Source organism: Plodia interpunctella, chromosome 15 (genome assembly GCF_027563975.2).
Source record: "Plodia interpunctella isolate USDA-ARS_2022_Savannah chromosome 15, ilPloInte3.2, whole genome shotgun sequence".
Lineage (NCBI taxonomy): Eukaryota > Metazoa > Arthropoda > Insecta > Lepidoptera > Pyralidae > Plodia > Plodia interpunctella.
In genome coordinates, this window is record NC_071308.1 from 5,355,049 (window position 1) to 5,378,306 (window position 23,258).

Genomic DNA, 23,258 nt, shown 5'->3' on the forward strand with positions numbered 1-23,258 from the left:
TTCGTCTAGACGTCTATCGTGCGCTCGTTTCTATCATTTGTAACGATGACGTTTAACTGCATTTAACTTATTTGTTTTTAGAGATTTTTTTCCTTTGTCCATTTATGTGTCTGCTGGGCGTCCTTTTGTCTTCAATAGAATTCTGTATTGAGCCAATTATTGCCAATCGCGCTGAAACTTGTCTAGATCGTCCCGACATGATCAATCATGGTATTCCACAACGACGTCGATTTATTTTTAATTTATTTAGTATTGATTTTCCCTTCATCATTAATTCGTTATGCTGTTTCTCTCTTATCTGAGTGTTTACCTGGTTCATTAGTTGTCAGGCGTAGGAGCTCAATTTCCTACTTTTTCTTCAACTATTTGTACGGTCTTCGGCATCCTTAATAATCAAACCATAGTCAAGCATTCTCTTGAACAACATTGTTTCATTATATTGTATTAGATTCATAAATAAGCGCATTTACGCTCTGTAAGTTCAATTTCTTAGTTTTCTTAATTTACTTTTATAATGCTAATCATCCAATATAAATTCTTCTCCGCAAGTCCATATGGGCTCAACATGGTTGTGTTGTTAACCATTTATATGACTTTAGAAATATTGTGTAATTCCCCATTTTTTATATCGAAGGTAACGGAACCGATTCTTTTAACAATAAACTTACAAAACGCATTTCAAGTTTATGAGTTAGGACGTTAAAAACATACACACCATTTATTAGAGCATCTTATATTTGTCATAACTCTTCAGCCGTTTGTCGTTGTAATAAATTTATTTATTGCCCTTTGTCTTAGAAATTGCTAACATTATTACGATATTCATTTTTACGTCCCGGTTGTATATGATTTTTATTAGGTCCCTACCTTTGCCGAAGTACCAATAATTCTAAACAAGTCTAGGTAATAAGAGCTACTTGTACACACGAGCAACTTCGCAGATCTAATAGCTGACATATGATCTGAGTAAAATAGAGAATTTTAATTTTATTCGATTATTGGTACATTATTCAAATTTATACAACTATTTCTACATATGTTAAAAAATATTCGACATTTTGTACCTCCCATACAAAACTCAATTTTGATACTAGGTCCTTACACATTATTTTCCATTCCTTACACATTCACTCCATCCATCCATATATCCGTAAACGCCATTTTAATATTAGGTATTTACATAAATAAATCTAATAAACCCAATATCTATTACAATATAAGTAAATAGGTACGAGGCAATTTGATATGACGTAGATAGAACTTATAATGATACGTATAATATTAAACAGTGATCTGCATACGACAGGTGAAAAGTGGGTGCGTTGATCAAATTAACCACATAGTTAGCTAATAACGCGGTTTGCAAGTTACGGATATAATATCTATAAATATATACATACAAACTTGTAAACAATTATTGAGAGCATGGGCTGATAGCCCACAAAAATATTAATATAATTTATATAATTTGGGCAAACAAACTTTTTTTATTTTATTTTATATTTAAACTGTTGAGTGTAACTTATATTCATCTACATTTTGTGGGACGTTAGCTTAAAAAGTAAAAACTTTTCGAAAATTCTTTCAAAAAAATGTACTGATGGCCATTTTATGGCTGAAGAGTAATATAGAAAGACTGGTGGCAAAATTCCAAAAACTTTTCATTATTTGTCACATCTATTGAATGTATGGCACCATCTCCAAGTTTATACTGGAAAAGAAAGGTGCTCTGCCAAACTTTTTAAAATATGAACTATATTTTCAACATTTCAGAAAGGATGAGTGCAGTAATAACCTCACCAAGGAAAGGGAGTAGATAGGTTCTAAACAGAGATAGAAAAGCTAATTGAAAATAGAAATTTATAATTCCTAAATTAGACCTTTACAAACACGGATCGGATTTCACTTTGTGTGCTCCTTACATTAGAAACAATAAATATTAGTCAAAATATAGTTTTAAAAATTGTTACAGATTCATTACCCTTATGGCATAGACAGAGCCAGAAGTTGCTAAACTCGAGGACCACGCTCTTACAGTCTTCTTTTCGTGTAAATGGCATTCAACAACGTGTCTTCTCGTTGTTGAATGCCATTGACATCTCACGTCTTCCCAAAAAGTAGCAAAATTAAAATCAAATCTTTTCAGAAATTAGGCCTTCACCTCAGGTAATTTTTCACCTCATATTCTAAATTAAATAATATTTACCAAAGCTACAAACTACTAGCATTTCGGAATGACCACTGCTAAGAAGAAACGCCGAAAAAAACTCATTTAAACAGTGTTGGTCCATATCATGCCAGAAGGGTTTACCATTTTTTAAATATACCATTATTTATATATTTTTTTTTTCTTAATAATATAACATCGCTACCTTATTGTCCGCGGCTTCACCCGCATTAATTTTCCAGGATGAAAGGTACCATAAGTGCATACTTCAAACTACATGTATGCAAAATTTCAAGAAGATTGGTTGAGTACATAGAACGTGAAGTAGTTTGTAGCTTGTGAGAAATAACTATAAATATAAAGATTGACGAGAAAAAGTGCCTGTGAAGGTCTAATTTCTGAATAAATGATTTGAATTTGAATTTGAAGAGGTAACAATCAAACTTAATTTCGTATTTATAATATTGGTGTTATATAACTAGGTAGGGGAGACCGGGTATAAAAGTAACGGCGGGTCAAAAGTAACAAATGCGCTGTAGGTTTGTCTAATAATCGCAACGCCGCTTCGCTGCCGTCAGGTGATAGCCCCTCGTACCCCCCTCAACTGTATTCAGTCGCCGCGAGCGCCACGCGCAGTGATGTTGTGTTAGAGGACGCTACGTGATTTTACGAATGAAAAGTAAGTTTTTTTGCATTTACTTGTTTAATGTTTACGTAGTATAAAATAGTGATAATATTCTGATGATTTACATTGTGATTCTTGATCAAATTGATTGTACAGTGTTATAATTCGTTTTTGTCTAGCCCGTTGCGTTCGAAGGTTATGTTTCAAGTTTCGACAAAAATGTGATTGGGTACAAAAGTAACATAGGCCTATGAGTACGAAAGTAACATGTTACTTTTGTCCCCCTTCTAATTAACTGAGAATAATATTTTAATGCATACAATTATTTTCACAGAATGCCGCGACATCGAATCAGAAACACCTCACGAGGAACTACTGATATGGAAGTTTACCGAAAAGCAGCTGAAGAGCATTGCAAGGAAGGCACAAAAATAAGAGCCTTAGCAAGAAAATATAACGTTTGCCATGTAACGTTATACAGATACATAAAAAAAGTTAAGGCAGGGAATACTAATGCAGTTGTTGGCTACCGTTCTGTCAACCGTGTTTTTAGTTCTGACGAGGAAAAAACTTTACAGGACTATTTGATTGAATGCTCTGGAGTTTATTTTGGATTATCTCCATGTGAAGTTCGTAAACTGGCATACGAGTTGGCGAACAAAAACAAAAAAAAATTTCCTGATAAGTGGCATGACACTCAAATGGCAGGTAAGGAATGGTTGACGGGTTTTTTAAAGCGACATCCAAGCCTTTCTTTGAGGAGTCCTCAAGCAACAAGTCTGTCCAGGGCCTCAAGTTTTAATGAACACAATGTAAATAAGTTTTTCGATAACCTTGGTAACGTTATGGACAGGTACAATTTTGAACCAAAAGATATCTGGAATATGGATGAAACGGGGGTGACCACTGTTCAGAAACCTAGCAAGATTATAGCTCAAAAAGGTATTAAGCAAGTAGGTGCAGTAACCTCAGCAGAACGTGGAAGATTAGTAACTGTTGCGGTCGCAATTAATGCTCAAGGAGGACACATTCCTCCTTTTTTTGTATTTCCACTAAAGCGATACCAAGACCACATGATACGAGAAGGTCCTGTAGGATGTGCTGGAGCTGGCAATAATAGTGGATGGATGCAGGAAGCAGAATTTTTGCTATTTCTAGAACATTTCAAAAAACAAGTAAAACCAACGGTTGAGCAAAAATGTTTGTTACTGCTTGATAATCATGCTTCGCATATATCGATCCTAGCTCTAGATTTCTGCAAAATGAATGGTATAGTATTGTTGTCGTTTCCACCTCACTGCACACATAAACTTCAACCTCTGGACAGAGCAGTATTTGGACCATTTAAGAAAATGATAAATACCGCTACAGACAACTGGATGCGAAATCATCCTGGCCAAACAATGACCATCCATTACATTCCAGGGATTGTTAGAGAAGCATTTCCTTTTTCTGTAACTGATAGAAATGCCATTGCCGGATTTACCTGTACCGGTATAAGCCCATTTAATAGAAATATTTTTACTGCTGTCGACTTTGCACCATCATCAGTAACTGACCGTCCATTACAAATTAATATTGAAATTCCACCAACTGATCCATTGCCCAGTTTTGATGTAACGTCTACAAAAGAAGTTGCTTCAGAAACTTCAGCAGACGTTCTTCCAACATCGAGTGACCAGCTTACAGACAGTATTAATTTGTCGAGCAAATCACAGTCTGCTCAAGATTTACCGGGCACGTTATCTGCTGAAGGTAATTCTTCATTAACTACCCCAGCTTCCGACCAAAGATCTCACTCGCCAGTTCCAGGACCGAGTGGATTACAACAAATCAACTCTTCTCAATCGTTTAATTTTACTCCTAAAGATCTTCGACCTTTGCCACAAGCAGGTCCGAGAACTGCTACGAATAAAGGACGTAAGAAGCGAAAGACAGCAATATTGACGGACACGCCTGAAAAAAATGCAATTGAAGAAGAGTACAAACAAAGAAACAAAGCCAAGAAGACGGTTTTACAAGCCGAAACTGAAAAACGCAAGAGGAAATTTATATCCACAAAAGGAAAGGGAAAAGGAAAGAAGACAAGGAAGGAAGATAAAGAAAATAATAAATCTGATGACGAAGATTGCTTCTGTCTTGTTTGTCTAGAAAGTTTTAGCAGTAGCCGACCAAATGAACAATGGACACAATGTATGGAATGTAAAATGTGGTCACATGTTGAATGCGTCAATGATGATGAAAATTATGTGTGCCATAACTGCGAGTCTGAATAGAAGACTGATAATGAATGGTCTGATTAGAAATAATAAGTACAATTAGTAAGCCTACCTAATAATTGATCTCAATACCAAAACTAGAATTATTTGTAACGAGGAGTTAAAATATTGTTTTGTTTTCATTAACTATTATTTTTTGAGCATAAAAAGGCATAAGTTTATTTGTGTTATTAATACAAATTTTTCTAATAAATAATTTGTTGATTAAAGATATCGTTTTATATTGATTAGAAACCACTTCGTCCTGTTACTTTCGACCCACAGCTTGTTACTATCGACCTGCCAGCGTGGTCGAAAGTAACAACTGACCTTTTTTTTTAAAACCTTTGTAAGTCCTACAAATTTTGTAATAACAAGATAATTCGATACTCTAATTAAAGACTATAAATGAAATTTATATATGCCAACTTCGATTTTATCCAAATTATAAAAACCAATCAGTAACCAAGCCGAAAGTACAAAATGTTACTTTTGTACCCGGTCTCCCCTACTTTTTATTATTATATAATCAAAAACAACAAAATAAATCAAACGTTTAATAAACCAAGTAATCCTTATGAAAGCCAACTTCGTCTGAACCCGCGCTATTTCCATTAATAAGTATAGCTCGCCCCTGCTGCGCGAAGTCAAACGGTTGTGTATGATTGTGACCCTACAATTGTTACTCTAGAGTTGCTAGCAATAATATTCCCATTACTCTTTGCGTTTGACTCTTTGCCTCATAATTTGTTAGCTTTTTTCTTGACCTTTTCTATGTGTCGTTATGTATCGTCGTGTCGTGAGATGACTAACGTATTATCTTAAGTAATAAGTCTTAAGTAATTTCTTTCCTAATCATATTGGCTCAAAACCAATTGTGTATGAAGCTAATGACTAATTTAATTTCATATTTATTTATTTTTATGTTATATGTTTTTTTTTTCAAAATCAGTGGAGTTGTTTGTTGCTCTAAATACTATAATACATTTTTACCATTTTTATTTTGCTATATGGATTTATACCGACGAGTAATATATTCACAATATCTTCCTAAAAATTCAGCTGCTCAGAATTTGATTTACATGTGAAAATACTAAGCATAAACCCATCTTTGAGCAAAAGATTAAATACATTGTCACAGCTATAAGTAAACTTATAATTGTATTCATAAGGACCTATCTATGCAAACTATGCATATCCCTATTCTTAATACTCGTTTTTCTACTTCATGGGATTAATATTTCATTAAGGATAGGAGAATTGCGTGAGACACTGATGTGGCCTGTTCATAATTTTTCCTTAATTTGGAGTTTAATCTTATAATTTCCTTGTTTGCGAGGTCTGAGGTTAATGAGCAACATTTGTTTTTGTTATCATTGTATTTGGTTTGTTTACGTAAAAAAACTGTATATTTTTAATACCTATGTGAGCTGTAAACAAAGCTTATAATTAAAATTTGTACGTACAATTATTTGCTTTTCGTATATACTTTTGTCTGGATTTAATTACAAACACAAGCGTGGCGGGTAGATTAATTTGATCCTGGAGATAATAAAAACAATTGAATAACGATAGGATCGCAGTACGATTGGACCGCGCAAGATCTGAAAGATTGTGAAAACAATGCAGTTTATAAATAATACTGATCAACTTACGTTAATGGTTCGGATTATCTAGGCTCCTTTTTTTACAAGACAATGACGTTCAAATTAATTGCAAATTCGCCCCTATTACTGCGGCATATACATCTATTCAGGGCAACTTGACATGCTGTACCCATATTCTAGTAAAAGCCTATACACTTCTTACTAAAGAAAACATTTTTAATAGCCTGTATTTTGTGTCCCACTGCTGGCCAAAGGCCTCCCCTTTTGTCTTCCTATATCCTGACACATTTGTTGCAACCACGTTGAGAAAATCCTAGACAAATTAAAAACAGTTGTAACTATTACTCCACCGAGAAAATAGGTATCCCCCATTGAATGAGCACACAATCGTTAGGATCAGATACGGCGTAGTGCTGGGATTAATGAAGGACCTAAAGAATGTCTCTGTAATTGCTATCACTTTGAGACTACCCGTTATGATTTCTTTAATAAATATCCTGATTTTTAATTGGATACCTATTTTGTTAAATATAGACCCTATACGCAACGTATGTCATTTTTGAAAACGAAAAAAATGCACTTGAAAGAATGGAATAAATATTTATTATAAAAAAGTTACTTATAAAATTACCTCGTACTATTTTGGCCCACTCCGGCTTTACATAATCGGCAAATAATCCATCCATCAAACTTCAAAATCCATTAAACTTTGGCGGATTCGACTGGCTTTTCCTTGGGGTAAATATAAGCTCTCATACAAACTATGCAATGTATCTCTCTGAGTTCGTCGATAGTGAACTACCAGCATCAGATGCCATTCTCCCATTATGCTTTTTCGGTACCCTAAATACTATACGATGCTATGTGTTCATATTAATCACATAACAAAACTTTTTTTACTTTTCTCAAATTAAAAATAATTTGAAGAATTGGTTGGCGCAGCCAATTGGATAATTATCTTTTAGAGACATTTCTGCTTTTAGTTTCATAACTCCCACTACGAAATTATAATTAAAATTAAACTAAATAAACATAATTAAATTAAACTAAGTTAACTCTCACTTCATTTATTTTTTCTGCAATAGCAAAGTAAAAGTTAGCATTTCTATTTCCTTACATATTATAAAAAAGTCCCCGTTACGGGTCTGCCTACTTGAACGCAATAAACTCGAAAACTACCAAACGGATTTTCGTACGATTTTCACCAATATATAGTGTGATTTCTGACAAAAATATAGTTGTTTGTCATTTATTATGGTTTAACTCGTGCGAAACTGGAACGGTCTGTTATATAAATGGTTATGGTTCAATCTAAACTTGAGGTTTTATAAGATCATAAGTTTAGATAAAACTTAACAAAGAGCAAATTAACCTCAGACATACACAAAGACAGTTAAAATTCTATAATTCTACAGCTGACTGGTAGAGAATTAACTAAATGTCTTTTAGCAAACTACGACACTAGTATAGCTTTAACTGTGACGTAAACGGTCGGAAGTCCTATTAGCAAATGGAATAGTGTGCTATAACTCTGAATAACAGCTGCATAGTATGGTATTCGTCACAAATCGTTACTACTGCTAATTGTGAAGGCTATTTGCAGCTTGTATAAGGATCTGAAACTGAACTGAACACTACTACACACTACATATATAATATTAGTATAGATACGACAATATAGATTTAATGATTACCCACTAGGGACTAATTTCTCTCATGCCTAACGTAAAAATGAAGAAGCAATCAAACCATGGAAACAATTGTACCCCAGGGTATCGCGTCTTTGCAGTTTACGAGGATATAATCCCCCATTTATCCCGGTAAGGCTTTTAGGACTCGCTATTAATATAAAACCATAGACTATTGCATTTTTTTTTCATAATAGTCATAAGGTTATACTGAAATAGTAAAGCGCCAATAGAAAATTAAATAAATGCTAAAATGTATTTCGTTACTAATACAAACTTCTCTCTTCTTTTTCACATAAACATATTTAATAAAATATTCAACAAATTATACATATAATTGATAAGATGATTTTGTAACATATAAATGCTATGATATGTTAGTATATGAGACGTTGTTTATTTGCAATACCTGTAAAACGTAACTAAGTTAGAATGTGGACAAGGTCAGATAATTTGTAAATAATATGTACAATATAGGTAAAGTAGATTTATTTAGGATCATTATGTTGATCAATAGACTGTAACAATGCATCTGGATCATTATACGAAGATTGAAAGTTAGTTGGAAAGTCATTGTCATTATCACAGTAATTTTTTTCACAGGCATTTATATAAGGGTCTTCGAATTGACATAAAAACAAAAATTTGTCAATATTTTAAGATCATCAATTGTACATAAGTTGGCAAATAAATTAATATGAATATTAAATATTACCGCCAAAATACAAGTAATTTATTATTTCCTGTTAATGTAATTACTACAAGCGAATTAGCAATTTTTTTTGTACAAATGGTAATTTACATGAGTGTATCATTATGTAATTAAGTTAATGCTGAAGTCATAATTTGTCCTTTATATTATTGGCGAATAAAAATCTATTTTTACCCTTATCTTCAAAAGCATTTGCAAAATAATATAATGAATATGGTAATTGAATAATCTAGTCATTTCATTTTCTTCGTTGGGTGTATTTCATGTAGTCACGTCTTTATGTCTTACCGGGTAGACAGAGCCAAGAATTGCGAAACTCGAAGATTGGTGGAATTGAGATTAAATAACGACTGGAAGTAGTCTATGAAAAAATCTCTAGATAATCGTCTTTTTCCTTGATTGATATTTACAATTTGTTCGGAAGTAGAAGCAGCTGGCTCTTTTTTCGTTTGCGCCCAGATCAGCTTGAAATAGTGTTGGACATGCTGTGAAATATTAAGTAAAAGACTTCCTTGTTTGCAAATTTTAAGACGTTACTATTTTCGCCACTGTATAAAGATTTCTTCAGGATAACAGGATCTGCAGTTTACTGTACAAGTCGACCGGTTATCATGTTACTCTATAATATTCTTTATGCCACGGAAATAGGGATGAATTTCAAATGAATGATAGATCGGCGTGAGACTATACGTATACAAAGGTTTCTGTGAGGTGCGAGTGCGAAGGCGAATCCAAAACAATAGATTTTACGTTTATTTTCCAATGAATGTCGTTTCATTATTGTATTCTGTTTGTTTCTTTCATATTATATACGGTAGAATAATTATTTACATCTTAATTTGAACAACAGTGTAATTCCGTTTCGATTCTTTAAATCAAATATTATAATTACGACTCTTTTGTTTCCATAATTATTTTTTATTTTTCATTTCCGTTGAGTTTCCATAATATTTTGGTTCGTGGCACAATGGTAAAATTGTTTTTTTTTTGGAATTGTTATTCTATTATGAAATAGATTGTTGAGTGAGAAAACATTGTTTATAAAAAATTATAGACATAATGTTTTCTCCCTCAACAATCTATTAAAATGGGAAAATTCCCATATCAATACATAAACAGACTGAGTGGCAAATCACATGCATTTAGTATTATCTAGTTATTTCTTCTTCTTAGTCCTATTCCTTTCAAAACAAATAGACCCCATTCACTAGTGACTTCTTGGCTTAAAAGATAGAATATATTTTCAACCCCCGACGCAAAAATATATATCAGCCCTCGTGATAATTTTGACCGTTGAGTGTGTCTGTCTACGTGGCACCATAGCTCATTAACGGGTGAACCGATTTGGATGCGGTTTTTTTTTATTTGATAGCTAATCATTATGCGGTGGTTCTAAGATATGTTTGATTAAAATCGGTTCAGCCATTCAAAAGTTGTAGGGAAATGAATATTGAACGTTTTATTTTAATTTGTTTATTTAGTTTATTTTGATTTGTGTCTAACAAATAAACTTGTAATTTAATCATCCTATAAAAATATTAATTAAGTGCAGGCCCATAGTGTAACTTGACGTGTTGACTGTGAAATTGCTTAAAATAAATTTATGTATTAATAGTTATAAAAAAACATAATCGCGAGCTTTTCCCTTAACATCATGTCGAGCTAAAAACTTGACGGTAATCTTGCTAAAAGAGAAATTGAATGTTTTATTTTCCGTCGGAAAATTGGAAATGCAGTTGTGCAGGAAATAAAGAGATTACTTGCGCCACTTTCAATGGCTCGGTTGAGCCTATTACGTTTGGCTTTTATGGTTTTTAAAATTTTGAAATGCACTTCTATTTTAATGTTTTTTTTTTATTGTGACCTATTTTTAGGGTTCTGTAGTCCTACAGACAAGGAACCTTTAGTTTCGCTATGTGCGTCTGTCTGACCGCAGTCTAGCTTAAAAAGTATTTTAAGTGTATAATTAACTAGCTTTTGCCCACAACTTCGTATGTGACTAAAAATCCTGTTCCCGTAGGAATTTCAGGAAATCATTTCTTAGTGCTCCCCTACACTGTCCTAGGAACCTACACACCAAATTTCAGGTTTCTACACCCAATAGTTTCGGCTGTGCGTTGTCAGTCAGTAATGCAAGAGTTTTATATATAGACCGATGTACCAAATTATGCCAAAACACGTCACTTTAACGGTCTGTGTACGTACGTTGAGTAGGTAAGTACTACCCTAAATAAAGTTTTTCTATCCTTTGTTTATTATGAAAGCAAGGGATGATCGATAGGCTCTTAGAAGTATTTTAGGCTAGTGTTTACCAAGGGATTAGATCCCTTGTACCTTTATAAGGTTACAAAATATAACGCCAAGAAACCTGTGTTAGAAAGCAGATTATTATAGTTCGGTTTTTGTTTCTGTTAAGGCGGGTCCGCTGCGCCATGTTTTGAACAGAATATTGTTCAAAAACATAATTTTATCGTTGTAAAACACCTTCGGCTGCGCCCCTTTTTATGTTTTTGAACAAATGTTACGTTCAAAACATGGCGCAGCGGATCCGGCTATAAGATACTGCTAGATTGTACATTAAGGCTTACCTTAATTATATTGTTATCGTAACGTATAATTTAAATCATTCTATAGAAAGAAATTTTCGATCTATCGAAGAGATATTTTTAAAATACTAATGTTATAAAGAGAAATATAACAAAGATTTTTAAAGTAACTTGTAATGAATAAACTCAAACTACTGGGTCGATTTTGATAAAATCAGAGACGAGATGATATCTCATCTCAAAGCGAAACCTTGAGGAGTAGGTACTTAACGAAAATGTTTTACACGAACGAAACCATTGTTCAATCTAGCGAAATTATTACATACCAAAACTTTTGCATTATTACCAAACAAAATTGATTTATGTATAATTGAAAAAAAATTGCATGCGAAAATCAAAACAGTCTTTTCCAATTTATCATACGATATGCCCTTAGGGAGTCGGAAGGACATGCAAACGACACTATCGCACCACCCGGAGGTGAACTGAAGAAAAATGGTCCTCTACCCGCCCAAAGAATGCTATCTCATTGACAAAATGAACTGCCAACCTTGATTTGTACTACGCATAAACTTACGTGACCTCCGTAGTTCGACCTTGACTTAGTTCCAACGTTTGTCATCGTCTCAGACGTGATGTCGCGAAGAATTTTGCGATTGTGTGGCTACACTTTAAAGATCGGTGTAGTGATGACATTTGTGAATTTGAAACTCGTACGTTCAATGAGAATTTGAGATAGTCTTATGCGAACATCATTTCTATCCAAACATTCATATGATAGATTGATACTATTATTAATACATAATACAAAATATTGTGTAGCTAGTCCTATTTTCATCATAGAATTTCAATAGTCAAGATGAATATTGATTTGCGGAAACATTTACTGCGAATGGCAGAAAAAATATAAATGCTGGCGACTAATACAAAGAAAAAAGAAAAAAAAGCCAACCAATCGTCAGGTATTGATTGACTACTTGTTCTTTTTTGTATACGCCAGCATTTTTTACAAAATAATGCGAATATTTGAAATTAGAACATTTTACATAAGCTTTAGCAGTAAATAGAATACGTTTTCGAAGTTTTATTATCGTCTGTATACTAATTATACTTCATAAATGATATCGATTTTACACTGTAATAAATTATATCGCCTTTGTAGTCTCTTCACACGTAAATGGCTTCTGCATTGTTATTCTAATAATGGAAGGCGAAAATCAACAATTAGAATAATAAAGCTTTCCATTCACTAGATTAGAGTAAAATAACATTCCTAGAGTACTATAGGAAATGGAATTTTGGTAGATGCAACTTCCAAGTGGAAATTTATAGAAATTCATACCGAGTATAAAAAATATGAAAGTGTTTGTTCCACCCTCAAGTCACAACGGAGCAATGAACTAATATGATTTTAGTGAGATAGTTTAAATAGAATATATAATAACTTCATAAATAAACAAACCATATTTTCCGATTGTCTATGTGCGTAGTCATAATTTTGTCATACGACATTTAAACACCCTATTCATTAAGCTATAACAGGTTGTTTGCTGAGTATCTCAGATCCCTTTCATTGCGAAACTACTCATAAGCCATTACTTAACCAATTCCCATATCAGATAGCGCCCGCCAATCAGTTACCTCGTTAGCCGTGAGCCCGAAGTAAGGCAATTAATTGCTCAAATATCGTGAAGATAATTCTTAACGCCTATGTAATAGAGTAGTTGGTGAAGCCATTAAATTAAAAACAGTACAAATCATTAGGTGTTAAAAAATATGCAATTTAAAATTTTGCAATCTTTGAGTGAAAGTAATGAATTAATCCATGGTTTCGTTACTATTTCGATTAATTAACATTATGTTTTCCAATTTGATTCTTGATTTTATTTTTTTCCACGACAATTTCAAATTCAAATTAAGAAACAAACTTGGAAAAATAACGTTATTTCCGGCCAGTATTAGCAGCGCGCCTCGTCATTATCAATTGGTCGTAATAAACACGCCAAATGGAATGTCGCGCGCTCACCGTGACTGTACACTAGGATGTCTTGTGTAATGGGTCTTAAGGTAATAGTTCAAAAACTGAGTTTAAAAAATTGTTCAGTCTTCACTTTGAGCTTCCCGGCCTTCAGAATTATTTCAATTTAAGAACATTTAGCGTGAGATGTCCACATGACTTTAATTGAACAAAGATTTGTTGGCATTATATTTATGTAGGTACTAGGTTCATTTAGGTATGGGCAATAATATTATTTAAGTGTTTACTATGCGCACTTAATATGTGTATTAAAAAAGTTTTAAAGTGCGCTTAACGCTTATCACTTGAACCGCGCCGCTAGCCAGATTAAAACTATTATTTTTTATGTAAGTATAAACAATTGTTGGGAAAATTATCTATTTAGCTAATGTTTCACCTGCAAAATTCAGGCTTGAAATTCTGAGAACAAGTTTTACTTTTATCTATATTAACCCAATAAATTTCTACAGGGTAATTTTTTTATTAAACTTTTTGAGCATTTTTCAAGTCTTCTGAACTGATACGGATGATGAAATAAAACTGAGTTAGTATTCAATAATTCAATGTCAAAATGTGACAAAAAAATTTGGCTTCCCAAACAAATTGGGTGAAGCTAATCGAACTTCTGACGAAATGTTTTGTTCTTGTTTCACTGATTATTTCTCTTAGGTATTTTTATATTCCATGCACCGATGATGTTGTTAAAAAATGTGCAGTGAATAAAAAATTTGCTTGCAATATTCTACATAATAAGGAATTCATACCTATTGGGTTACACTACAATATTTCACCATATTTACTAATCCGCACGTACCAAATTCAACTATTCTAATTAAATTGCAATCAATAATATTAATATGTTAAAACCCGCATGTCCGCGTCAACACACCAATTATATATAACAATTTCATCAAATTGTATCTCATCGAAAATATAAATATGAAACGAGTGTCGACTAAAATGTTGTATATGCGCGTTGTTAACCTTTCCCACAAAATAATTGATTGAACATAATAATTCAGCCAATACGTTCTGGATACTGCTAGGGTTGCCACGCTTCATTTATCAAGGATATTCGCGGATTCACGAGATTGTTTTTACACAATTATACAAAAAAAATATGTGTATCACTGGTGCACAGGATGTGGAATATAGTAACATCAGTATCCTGCGCATTATCGCAGGCAGGCTGCATTTCTTGTATGCAAACCATTGCTACACTCTTGCTTGGGGTCAGAAATTGTCTGCAATAGATACTACCAACTAACGACTCTTGGTTACATAAATGAACAGATTTATTCCTTCGTAACATATTCATTTCAGTAAATTATATTAAAAGAAAAAAAAATAGCATCGTTTTAAAAAATAAATAGGGTTGAGAAATCTGCCGGTCCTTGATCCCTAAATTGCGATGCTCTCTAAGGTAGCCATTTTGTTAAATCCTTTGGAAAATATCGTACATTGTGTTAAACCGGCTAAGCCTTTTGCATAACCTCCGCATTTTTTGCTTAAAATGTGGAAAGTGATATGGGAAGTTAGGTCCGAATGGAATTATACGTGTTTGCATTGTGACATGGGTCTTTCAATTTGAGGGTTCACTTGTATTTAAGTGGGGGTCACATATATGCCCGATACTATAAGATTGTAATGGTAACACAACAACCATAATTTTGTGTAATGTTAGGGTAAGTTATAATCTTGGTTACAGAGAAATTGTAACAAAATTGTTGATAAAATTTATTTTGGTGTTTGAAACATCATGTAAATGTCGAATATCAAAGCTATGTTTAACTTTTAACTTTTAAATAAAAATGTTGAAAAGGCTCTTAAATTTTCGTTAAGATGAAAGTCTCCAGCGAGGCATTAAGTATCCACTCTAAATCCAAGAAAATAAGTAATTCCTTTAATTTTTCGTATCTATTTGTGTAATCTTTGATGCTTTTGTATTTTGAATATAAAATTGGGTTTATTGAAATGAGCTATAGATATTATATACTGGCTATTATACTGGCTGCTTAGCTCCCGTGGAAATCTCGGAATAAAAAGTACGCTATGTACCCTATTCCAGGCTACCAAAAATCAAAACAATCCATTCAGTACATTTTGCGTGAAAGAGTAACAAACATACACATACATCCTCATAAACTTTTGCATTTATAATATTAATAGGATGACTTATAGGGACTCCATTATTTGTCCAGGAGCAAAAGAAAACATAGAATGTATTAGTGACTTCTCCACCCACGTTGGCTGTTAAAATCAATAAAGAGTTATTTTGGAATTATCTTCACAGACAATAAGATATCAACAACAAAAACCTTCCTGTCTAGCTAAACAAAGCCTTCGAGTTTCAAGATTCTTGGCTCAGATAATGTCTTTAGCTAATAAGTTTTAACTAAGTTAGCTTTATTCTAGATTCCTCGGAACAAACATGACGATTTAAAATCATTTTTCTTTTTCTCATTTATAATCCTTAGGTGATTCCCAGATAAAATGGCTGACACATATCCCACCTCAACTTCGGCTCGGAAACTGATCCATCGTATGGTTAACCATTTAACACTGACAGCTAACCATCGAACACTGTCGACGAACTAGTTAGGTTTAGCTGGTGATTCATATCCTCGATGGCTCAGATTCGGTTTAGTTTCAAACTGAAGTTGGAGTTATCGGTGTCTAAAATTTCCTTCATACTCAAAATGAAATTTGTATACTGTCTTCAATTTAAAATCGCCATTTTTCTGAACCACTTCCATTGTGAAAAAAAACACCAATAGCAACTTTTGTTCTCTGATGTTTAAAAAATGCAAAGAAATTATGTTTGATATGTATTGTAACATGATAATTAAGAATGAGGAAGCATTGAAAGGAAAACATTAAGAGTGGGTTGCACCGTCGACTCCAACCTGTGCGCCGCTGAGACAAAATGGCGTACTTTACTTTGCGTATGTTGGTTGACTGGTGCAACTCACCCATAAAGATAATATGTTAAAACAACAATGTATGAGTAAAAATTTTATTTCTGAATGTAATTAATAACACCCAAAGGTTATTTACCATTAATACATACATATGAATAATAATTACTATGTTTAATTCTTCAAATACCTCTAGTACAAGTTGACATCGTAAAGTTAAAAGAAGGAGATCGATTTTAAACTTGACTCAATAGAAATTAACTCAAGCATCTAACGATAAAGTTTACGTCCCTTGCTAATGCCGGGGTCGTTTCCGATTTAGCTCGAAGTGATTTATAGTGTAATTATAGGATACAAGATTTACAACGCCAATTGAGTATTCTAAACTGGCATTTGATGTCTATGGAAGGGTATTGTCATTAACATATCTGTAATGTCATAAGGATATCTTCTGTCTCGTTGTATATTCAAATATTAGACAAGATATGGCTGTGGGTTGGTGTATTTGGTTTTCGTCCTAGAATACGACTAATCTTCTCGTGGATGTTAAGGGCAGCCTAAGGGCATTCTCAAACAGAGTTTCTCAACGTCAGGAGGCCGGTCGCGAAATTACAGCCAAATTTTTTTTATACTACTGAGCAAGCGAAAAGGCATGGGGCCTAACTAACGGAAAGTGGTCGGTCACCGCAGCCTGTGGACGCCTGTAATACCAGGGGTGTCTCACACACCTCTACAAAATGAGGTTTAAGCTGACTCCGATTTTTCGGCGTATAACTACTGCCATTGCAACCGAGAGCACGCTCAGATATAAATAAATAGAAACGAAAGCTACGGGTACGAAAAAGCGATATTTGGGTAGTGCGAAACGATTGTAAATGGTATAAAAAATAATAATCATATTTGTCTATACAAAAATAATAAAAATTGGCGACAACAAAAACACGACAACAGTAATTCAACCATTAAGAAAAAGAAGAGCATTGTTATTTACAAATCTGATAAGTTATAATGATATATTTGACTGTCCCGTTTAAAACCGAAAATTTGCCTAACGTGTATTCGAGTCTCATATCAAAAAGGACGTGATACGATTTTAATAATATTTGTTTCTTATCCCAATTCTTATCCCAGATTCCGTAATTAGTGAAAACATTTCGTTCAGGTTTTACTAATGTTAAAAAATCTAAAAAAAGAGTGAGTTGTATCTGTTATCTTTTATATTAGCTTTAACCTGCGTAGAAAAATGTAAAGTGCCATTTTTTTAGACAACGGTGGTGCACATGTTAAAGTAAATGTCAAAAGTGACTGGTGTAACCCACTCTAATTATAAATATTATTCTAATTATAAATCTAAGAGTGAGTTGCGCCGTCAAATTTGACGTTGATTTTAACCGGCGCGCCGATCTTATAACTTAGACGTTTAGACAAAATGGCGTGATTTGCGTTTTTCTGTGCACGTTAAAATTAACGTCAAAGTTGACGGTGCAACCCACCTGTAGTGTATGCCTATATTCACTTCTTCTCCACTACTGTGATATAAGTCATAGCGCTGCGAGCAAGCACTCAGTTGTTTACGAAACGGCGAGACGCACAGACGTTGGAGCATCAGTCATGTGGCTGTATAACAATGAGCCTAAGAATAAAGAAGATAATTCCTTTATTAGTTTTGTAATGGAAGTACCGTGACGAAAAATTTAACTTTTAACGGCACTGGCCGAAAAGAAAAATCGACTAGAAAGAAAACATAATAAGCGATATATACGATAGTCTCCATATACAATTTTGTAAACGACACAAACAAGTTGTAACGTCAATTAAACTCCGTCATTGTGTTACTTTTTATAGAAAACAGGGCCAATCGATTCGGTCCAACCCACAAGTTATATAATGTCAGAGTTATTATATCGTAAATCAATCGCTTACTTACCGCAAACAAACTATCGCGTGTGTTGCTACATCATTCCTCCATAATACATTACGATCAAGGACCTATTTCCGAAACGTACTAGACGAGAAATTTATATGATTTATTTATTTGAATCTATTAAGTAAAGCAAGCCGCCTGAGGATAGAAAGGTCTCAGGTTCGTATCCTACTTGTGCCATAAGAGTTTGTACACATATTATACAAAATGTTTATATACATTTATTGAGTCAAAATAATTTAATTTACGCGCCGAAGGCTATATTTTATATGCGACTATTTAATATATTGATGCTTGCTCCATCTACACTATCTAGTATCGTGATGGCCGTTTTATGTTCATCATTTTTACAGCACTATGAATAAGTTTTCCTGCTAACAAATGTTTCGTCTTAAATCATTATAGAAAATTATTAGGGCATTGGTTTTTGTGAAAATATTTACATTTGATTGGATCACGAAATACATATGACAAAGGTACAACAATAATGTTATTAAAGATTTACCTTTTCATTCATTAAATAGTGAAGTTGGTCACTATCGGTCTTTACAATATCTATTCGTATTGACAGAATGAGACAAAACATACATTAGCTTGCATGCTTTGACTTTTCTATGAATAAGAGGTTTATTCTCTTTCAAAATACAAGATCAAAATCCTAAATGGATATACACAATATCCAAATGTATCATTCATATCCTTCACTGTAGTCTGGTTGGATATAAATTCAAAATTAAAAAACAAAAAAGTCTGTAATTTTTTATGCTCTCCGCAAAAATATATCCTTTGTTTAGAAACTTTCGAACGAAGGCCAAAATGCACAATTTAAAGAAAGGAGCATAGATAAAATAGGACAAAAGTATTACATCGGAGTGGAGTCCGTCCCTCAGTGAATCAGATATGGTTGAAGAGGTCGACCTCGCAATAAATTCTCATCGCCTTATCCGGATCTGTAGGTCGCCACGTGGAGCCCCAATTGTAAAAACTACATCACGAATTCATGTTATTGCAAGGGTATTCACTGAAAGTTGGTGTAATTGTGGAGTTATGCTTTTAAAACTTTTAGAAATGTGTCCCCGGTTGACTCCTTTTTCAAAATTGCACGAACAAATAATAATAATAAACTGTTTATCGTTATTTGTTCATGCAATTTTGACCAGCTATGCCAGCTTTACACGATTAAATATTTTGTTAAAACGATTAACAGCATGGCCAGAGAGGGTAGTAAAATCCCAAAAAGGTAGAGCTGGTCGTGAAATCATAGCTGAATCTACAAAATTTCAGAATCCCATGGGTTCATAATTAAGAATCCAAATTAAGATTATGAGAAAGGAGATATAATTGATGGCTGAAACCGCATAAATCTGCTTTGTTTGATTTATCTAGTATCTTGTTGGCCGTTGTAAAGTTCGTCATTTTTAAAGCACTGTAGCTTCGTAATCAATTTTCCTGCTGACAAAGGTTTCGCCTGAAATAATCATATAAAATATGTGAAAATATTTTTATTAAATTGGATCACGTAACAAATATGACAAAGGTACGATAATCATGTTATTTAAACGTAACGTAAAGAATATTACCATATTATATTATGAATATTTGAAAGTCCCTTTGTAGATTTAAAAATATTCCTCTGCAAAAAAAATCAGAAATGGTTCTCTAGTAAAAATAATAGTGAAACAAAATTAGCTAAAACCTGCATGTAGAAATAAGCCAATGCCTGCGAGCACCTGGCTCCGAGTAAATACATTGAAGTGTTTGCACTGAAGTGTGTAAATATTGTATGTAGTTTACGATTGCACCGAACGAAGCGAGGGAACTGAAATACAGGCTTACATTGAAGAAAGGATGCGAAATAAACAAACAATTTGTAGACGCGAGAAATGCTCGCCGTACAATAAACTTCTGCCTCAGAGATTTTGGTGCTGGCTCGAGTGAAATTACCAAGTAATTTAACTTTGATATGAACATTTAACGACAACTAAAATCACTTTTGGTTTAATAACGAACAATACGAATTTTTTATAATTGTAAAATTTGAGAAGTATTTGGTAATAATTTAATGTCTTTTCGTTTCTTTCAGCGCAAAAAAATGAATTCATGAATGATCCATGAATATGTTACTAAAGGATATCGTAACTGCTTATATAATTACGCGTCGCTTATTTATTAAAAAGGGCAGAAGTTTAACATCACTCTGGCTTATTTAAAAAGTTGTGTTTACAAGGAATGTAGCATAGTAATATAGATATAGATAGATAATACTTTATCAAATCACTGGTTTAAGCTTTCTCTCTACTAATACCATTCCAAAACCAGTGAACTAATTTCATGATCAAACCATAGTAATTAATTTAAATTCCTCACAGTTCAAATCAATCTAACTAATCTGAATTTATGGTTATTCCGATATTCGCTACTTATTAAACAGGCCTAAATTTGGCATAAATTATCATCAATGATGATAAGGCTTGGACTCCATCGGACAAATTCGCGCGGCCTCTATAAATGTCCACCTCAATCTCAATGACATAAGATAATATAGGTAGTAAAACAAATCAAAAGTTCTGAAGTTAGACGTTAGTAAGTTTATCACGCTTCACCAGTAACAAGCCGAACGACCCATCTTTAAATTATCTATTTCTGTAAAAAAACTATCAAAGTAATAGTAAGTCAAGCATTCAATCTACTTTCACACAGCTTTAATGAAGATATTATTTCCTTTAACTTAGACATAGAAATCTCTATTTACGTCTATCTATCTTCGGTACAACAATCCTGAAGTACCATAGGTGGAGATTTCTGTATAGAACCCAGGTATTTTTTAAGTCATCCGGACATTTGCAAACTGGTTTGGTTTTCCAACATTTAATCTTATATACTGCAATAGAACAATAATAATTAAGCCACCCATTTTGTCACGCGTTGAAGATATTATAGCACAGGAATTTACATAATAAGTAAATTTACATAATATGTCAATATATTATATTGATGGAGTTCCTGCATTAATCGAACCTAGTATCGGCGATCAAATGCATTAGTTCCATGTAATGGAACGTATTGTGTAGTCGCTTCCAGGAGATAATTTATGTGACAAGGTCTGTGTAGGTCCATTGTGGTATTCGTGGTTTTGGATGTTTGCCATCGTAACCCCTAGCCATCCATATTTTAAGTTTTTCAGTGTTTTCAACTTATCTACATGATTTATTGGTTATGTAAAATCATTTTTACAAATTGTGACATGGACAAAGTTAAGCTAATCAGGGCGAAGTATGTATAAAAGATGGTTTTAAATATATTTCATAAAACTCGATTTCCCGATTTTAAAATTGGAACGTAATAACTTTTTCTCTTTCCCCGACAAATCATAAAGAAAAATGTTACATAGAAATTCCAGCAAACATGTTTGTTACGAATCCGCTTGTTTCAAAATGAACAAGTCATTTGACATCCGATCGATCCCGTCATATTTCTGCTAAGTTACGTACTGTTGGAATCCCCAGGTAATAATGATATGTGCATGACATTTGTGCTAAAGCAGACAGCGTTCTAAATTTGGCATCCGTGATTTGCGATTTTAGCGCTATCGGAGCTAGCAACAACAAACAGCGTTTATTTCAAAGAGATATTGAAGAATGATGTATATTCTTTGTACTTAAAAGGATCAATATATATAGGTTGAGAAATGCTTTTTCATCTTTCTGACTTGCCGTTTCGGGTTGGTCCTTGTCGCACGTCCCGGTACCATAACGGTGTATCCTAGGTTGTTCAAGTGATTGAAAAATACTATATAAGTAATTAAAGATAAATGACTATAGACATAATGGGAGTATAAACTGAGTATAAACGTTATCGCCCAGATGATATATATTATATTGGTTATGGTATATATATATACCATAACCAATACCGTAGGTACCTACCGTACCCTTCATATGTCTATAGATATATGTTGAGAAATATAAATTTATCTTTATATAATATAATAATTTACTCAATAGATATTCTAATAAGTTTTTTGTTCGTACTTTCCAGATTATGGTGGTGACTTAATTAATTCGTAGTCACATCATCGTGTACGAATTTATTTGCTTCGGAAAAGCCTTGGCCATGTGCAGAGCAGATAAAAATCTCATCAGACATGTCACTAACACATACGTGAGTTGAAGTAGACTACAATGTAGGGGAATTTAATTAGCCTCGCCTCAAATTTCAATTTGAAATGCGATATCCTGAATTTCTGCAGAACACGAAATCGACGATGCAGGTAAATATTGTTGTGATATTAATGGAAGTAGAATACAAGAACCTTGAGTTCTATGCTAAGGATTTAGATGGTATAATAAATGAATAAATATATCAGGACAAATCACACAGATTGAGCTAGCCCCAAAGTAAGTTCGAGACTCGTGTTATGGGATACTAACTCAACGATACTATATTTTATAACGAATACATATATAGATAAACATCCAAGACCCGGGCCAATCAGAAAAAGATCATTTTCCATCATGACCCAACCGGGGATCGAACCCGGGACCTCTCGGTTCAGTGGCAAGAACTTTACCACTGCGCCACCGAGATCGTCAAATAAAATAATATGCTACGTCTCAAGTAAAATATTTGTTAAAATTTGGAAACAGATGCAGAGGACTTTTATTATTTTTTATAAATACAATTTATAAAGAAAAACAATAAATACATTAACTTAAAGATGCCTAAAACTTCCACTGATTTTGAAGAACGAAGGCTTTTTTATTTTATTAAAATTTATTATTTTGTTTAAAAAGTAG

General features: G+C 33.3%; 2 protein-coding genes across 14 annotated transcripts in view; one reads left to right on the plus strand and one right to left on the minus strand.

Moving 5' to 3' along the window:
- The window catches only part of SK (small conductance calcium-activated potassium channel), a 167,822-nt gene that overhangs the window by 82,745 nt on the left and 61,819 nt on the right, over nucleotides 1-23,258 (minus strand). The window lies entirely within an intron of this gene.
- On the plus strand, nucleotides 2,685-5,274 carry LOC128675867 (uncharacterized). The gene is made up of 2 exons (XM_053755605.2): nucleotides 2,685-2,846; nucleotides 3,127-5,274. The coding sequence occupies exon 2, from the start codon at nucleotides 3,128-3,130 to the stop codon at nucleotides 5,066-5,068; it is 1,941 nt and encodes a 646-aa protein (XP_053611580.1). The 5' UTR covers nucleotides 2,685-2,846; nucleotide 3,127; the 3' UTR covers nucleotides 5,069-5,274.

Excerpts from the sequence above, each read along its gene's own strand:
- LOC128675867 (XM_053755605.2), top strand. The coding sequence starts at position 3,128 with ATGCCGCGACATCGAATCAGAAACACCTCACGAGGAACTACTGATATG.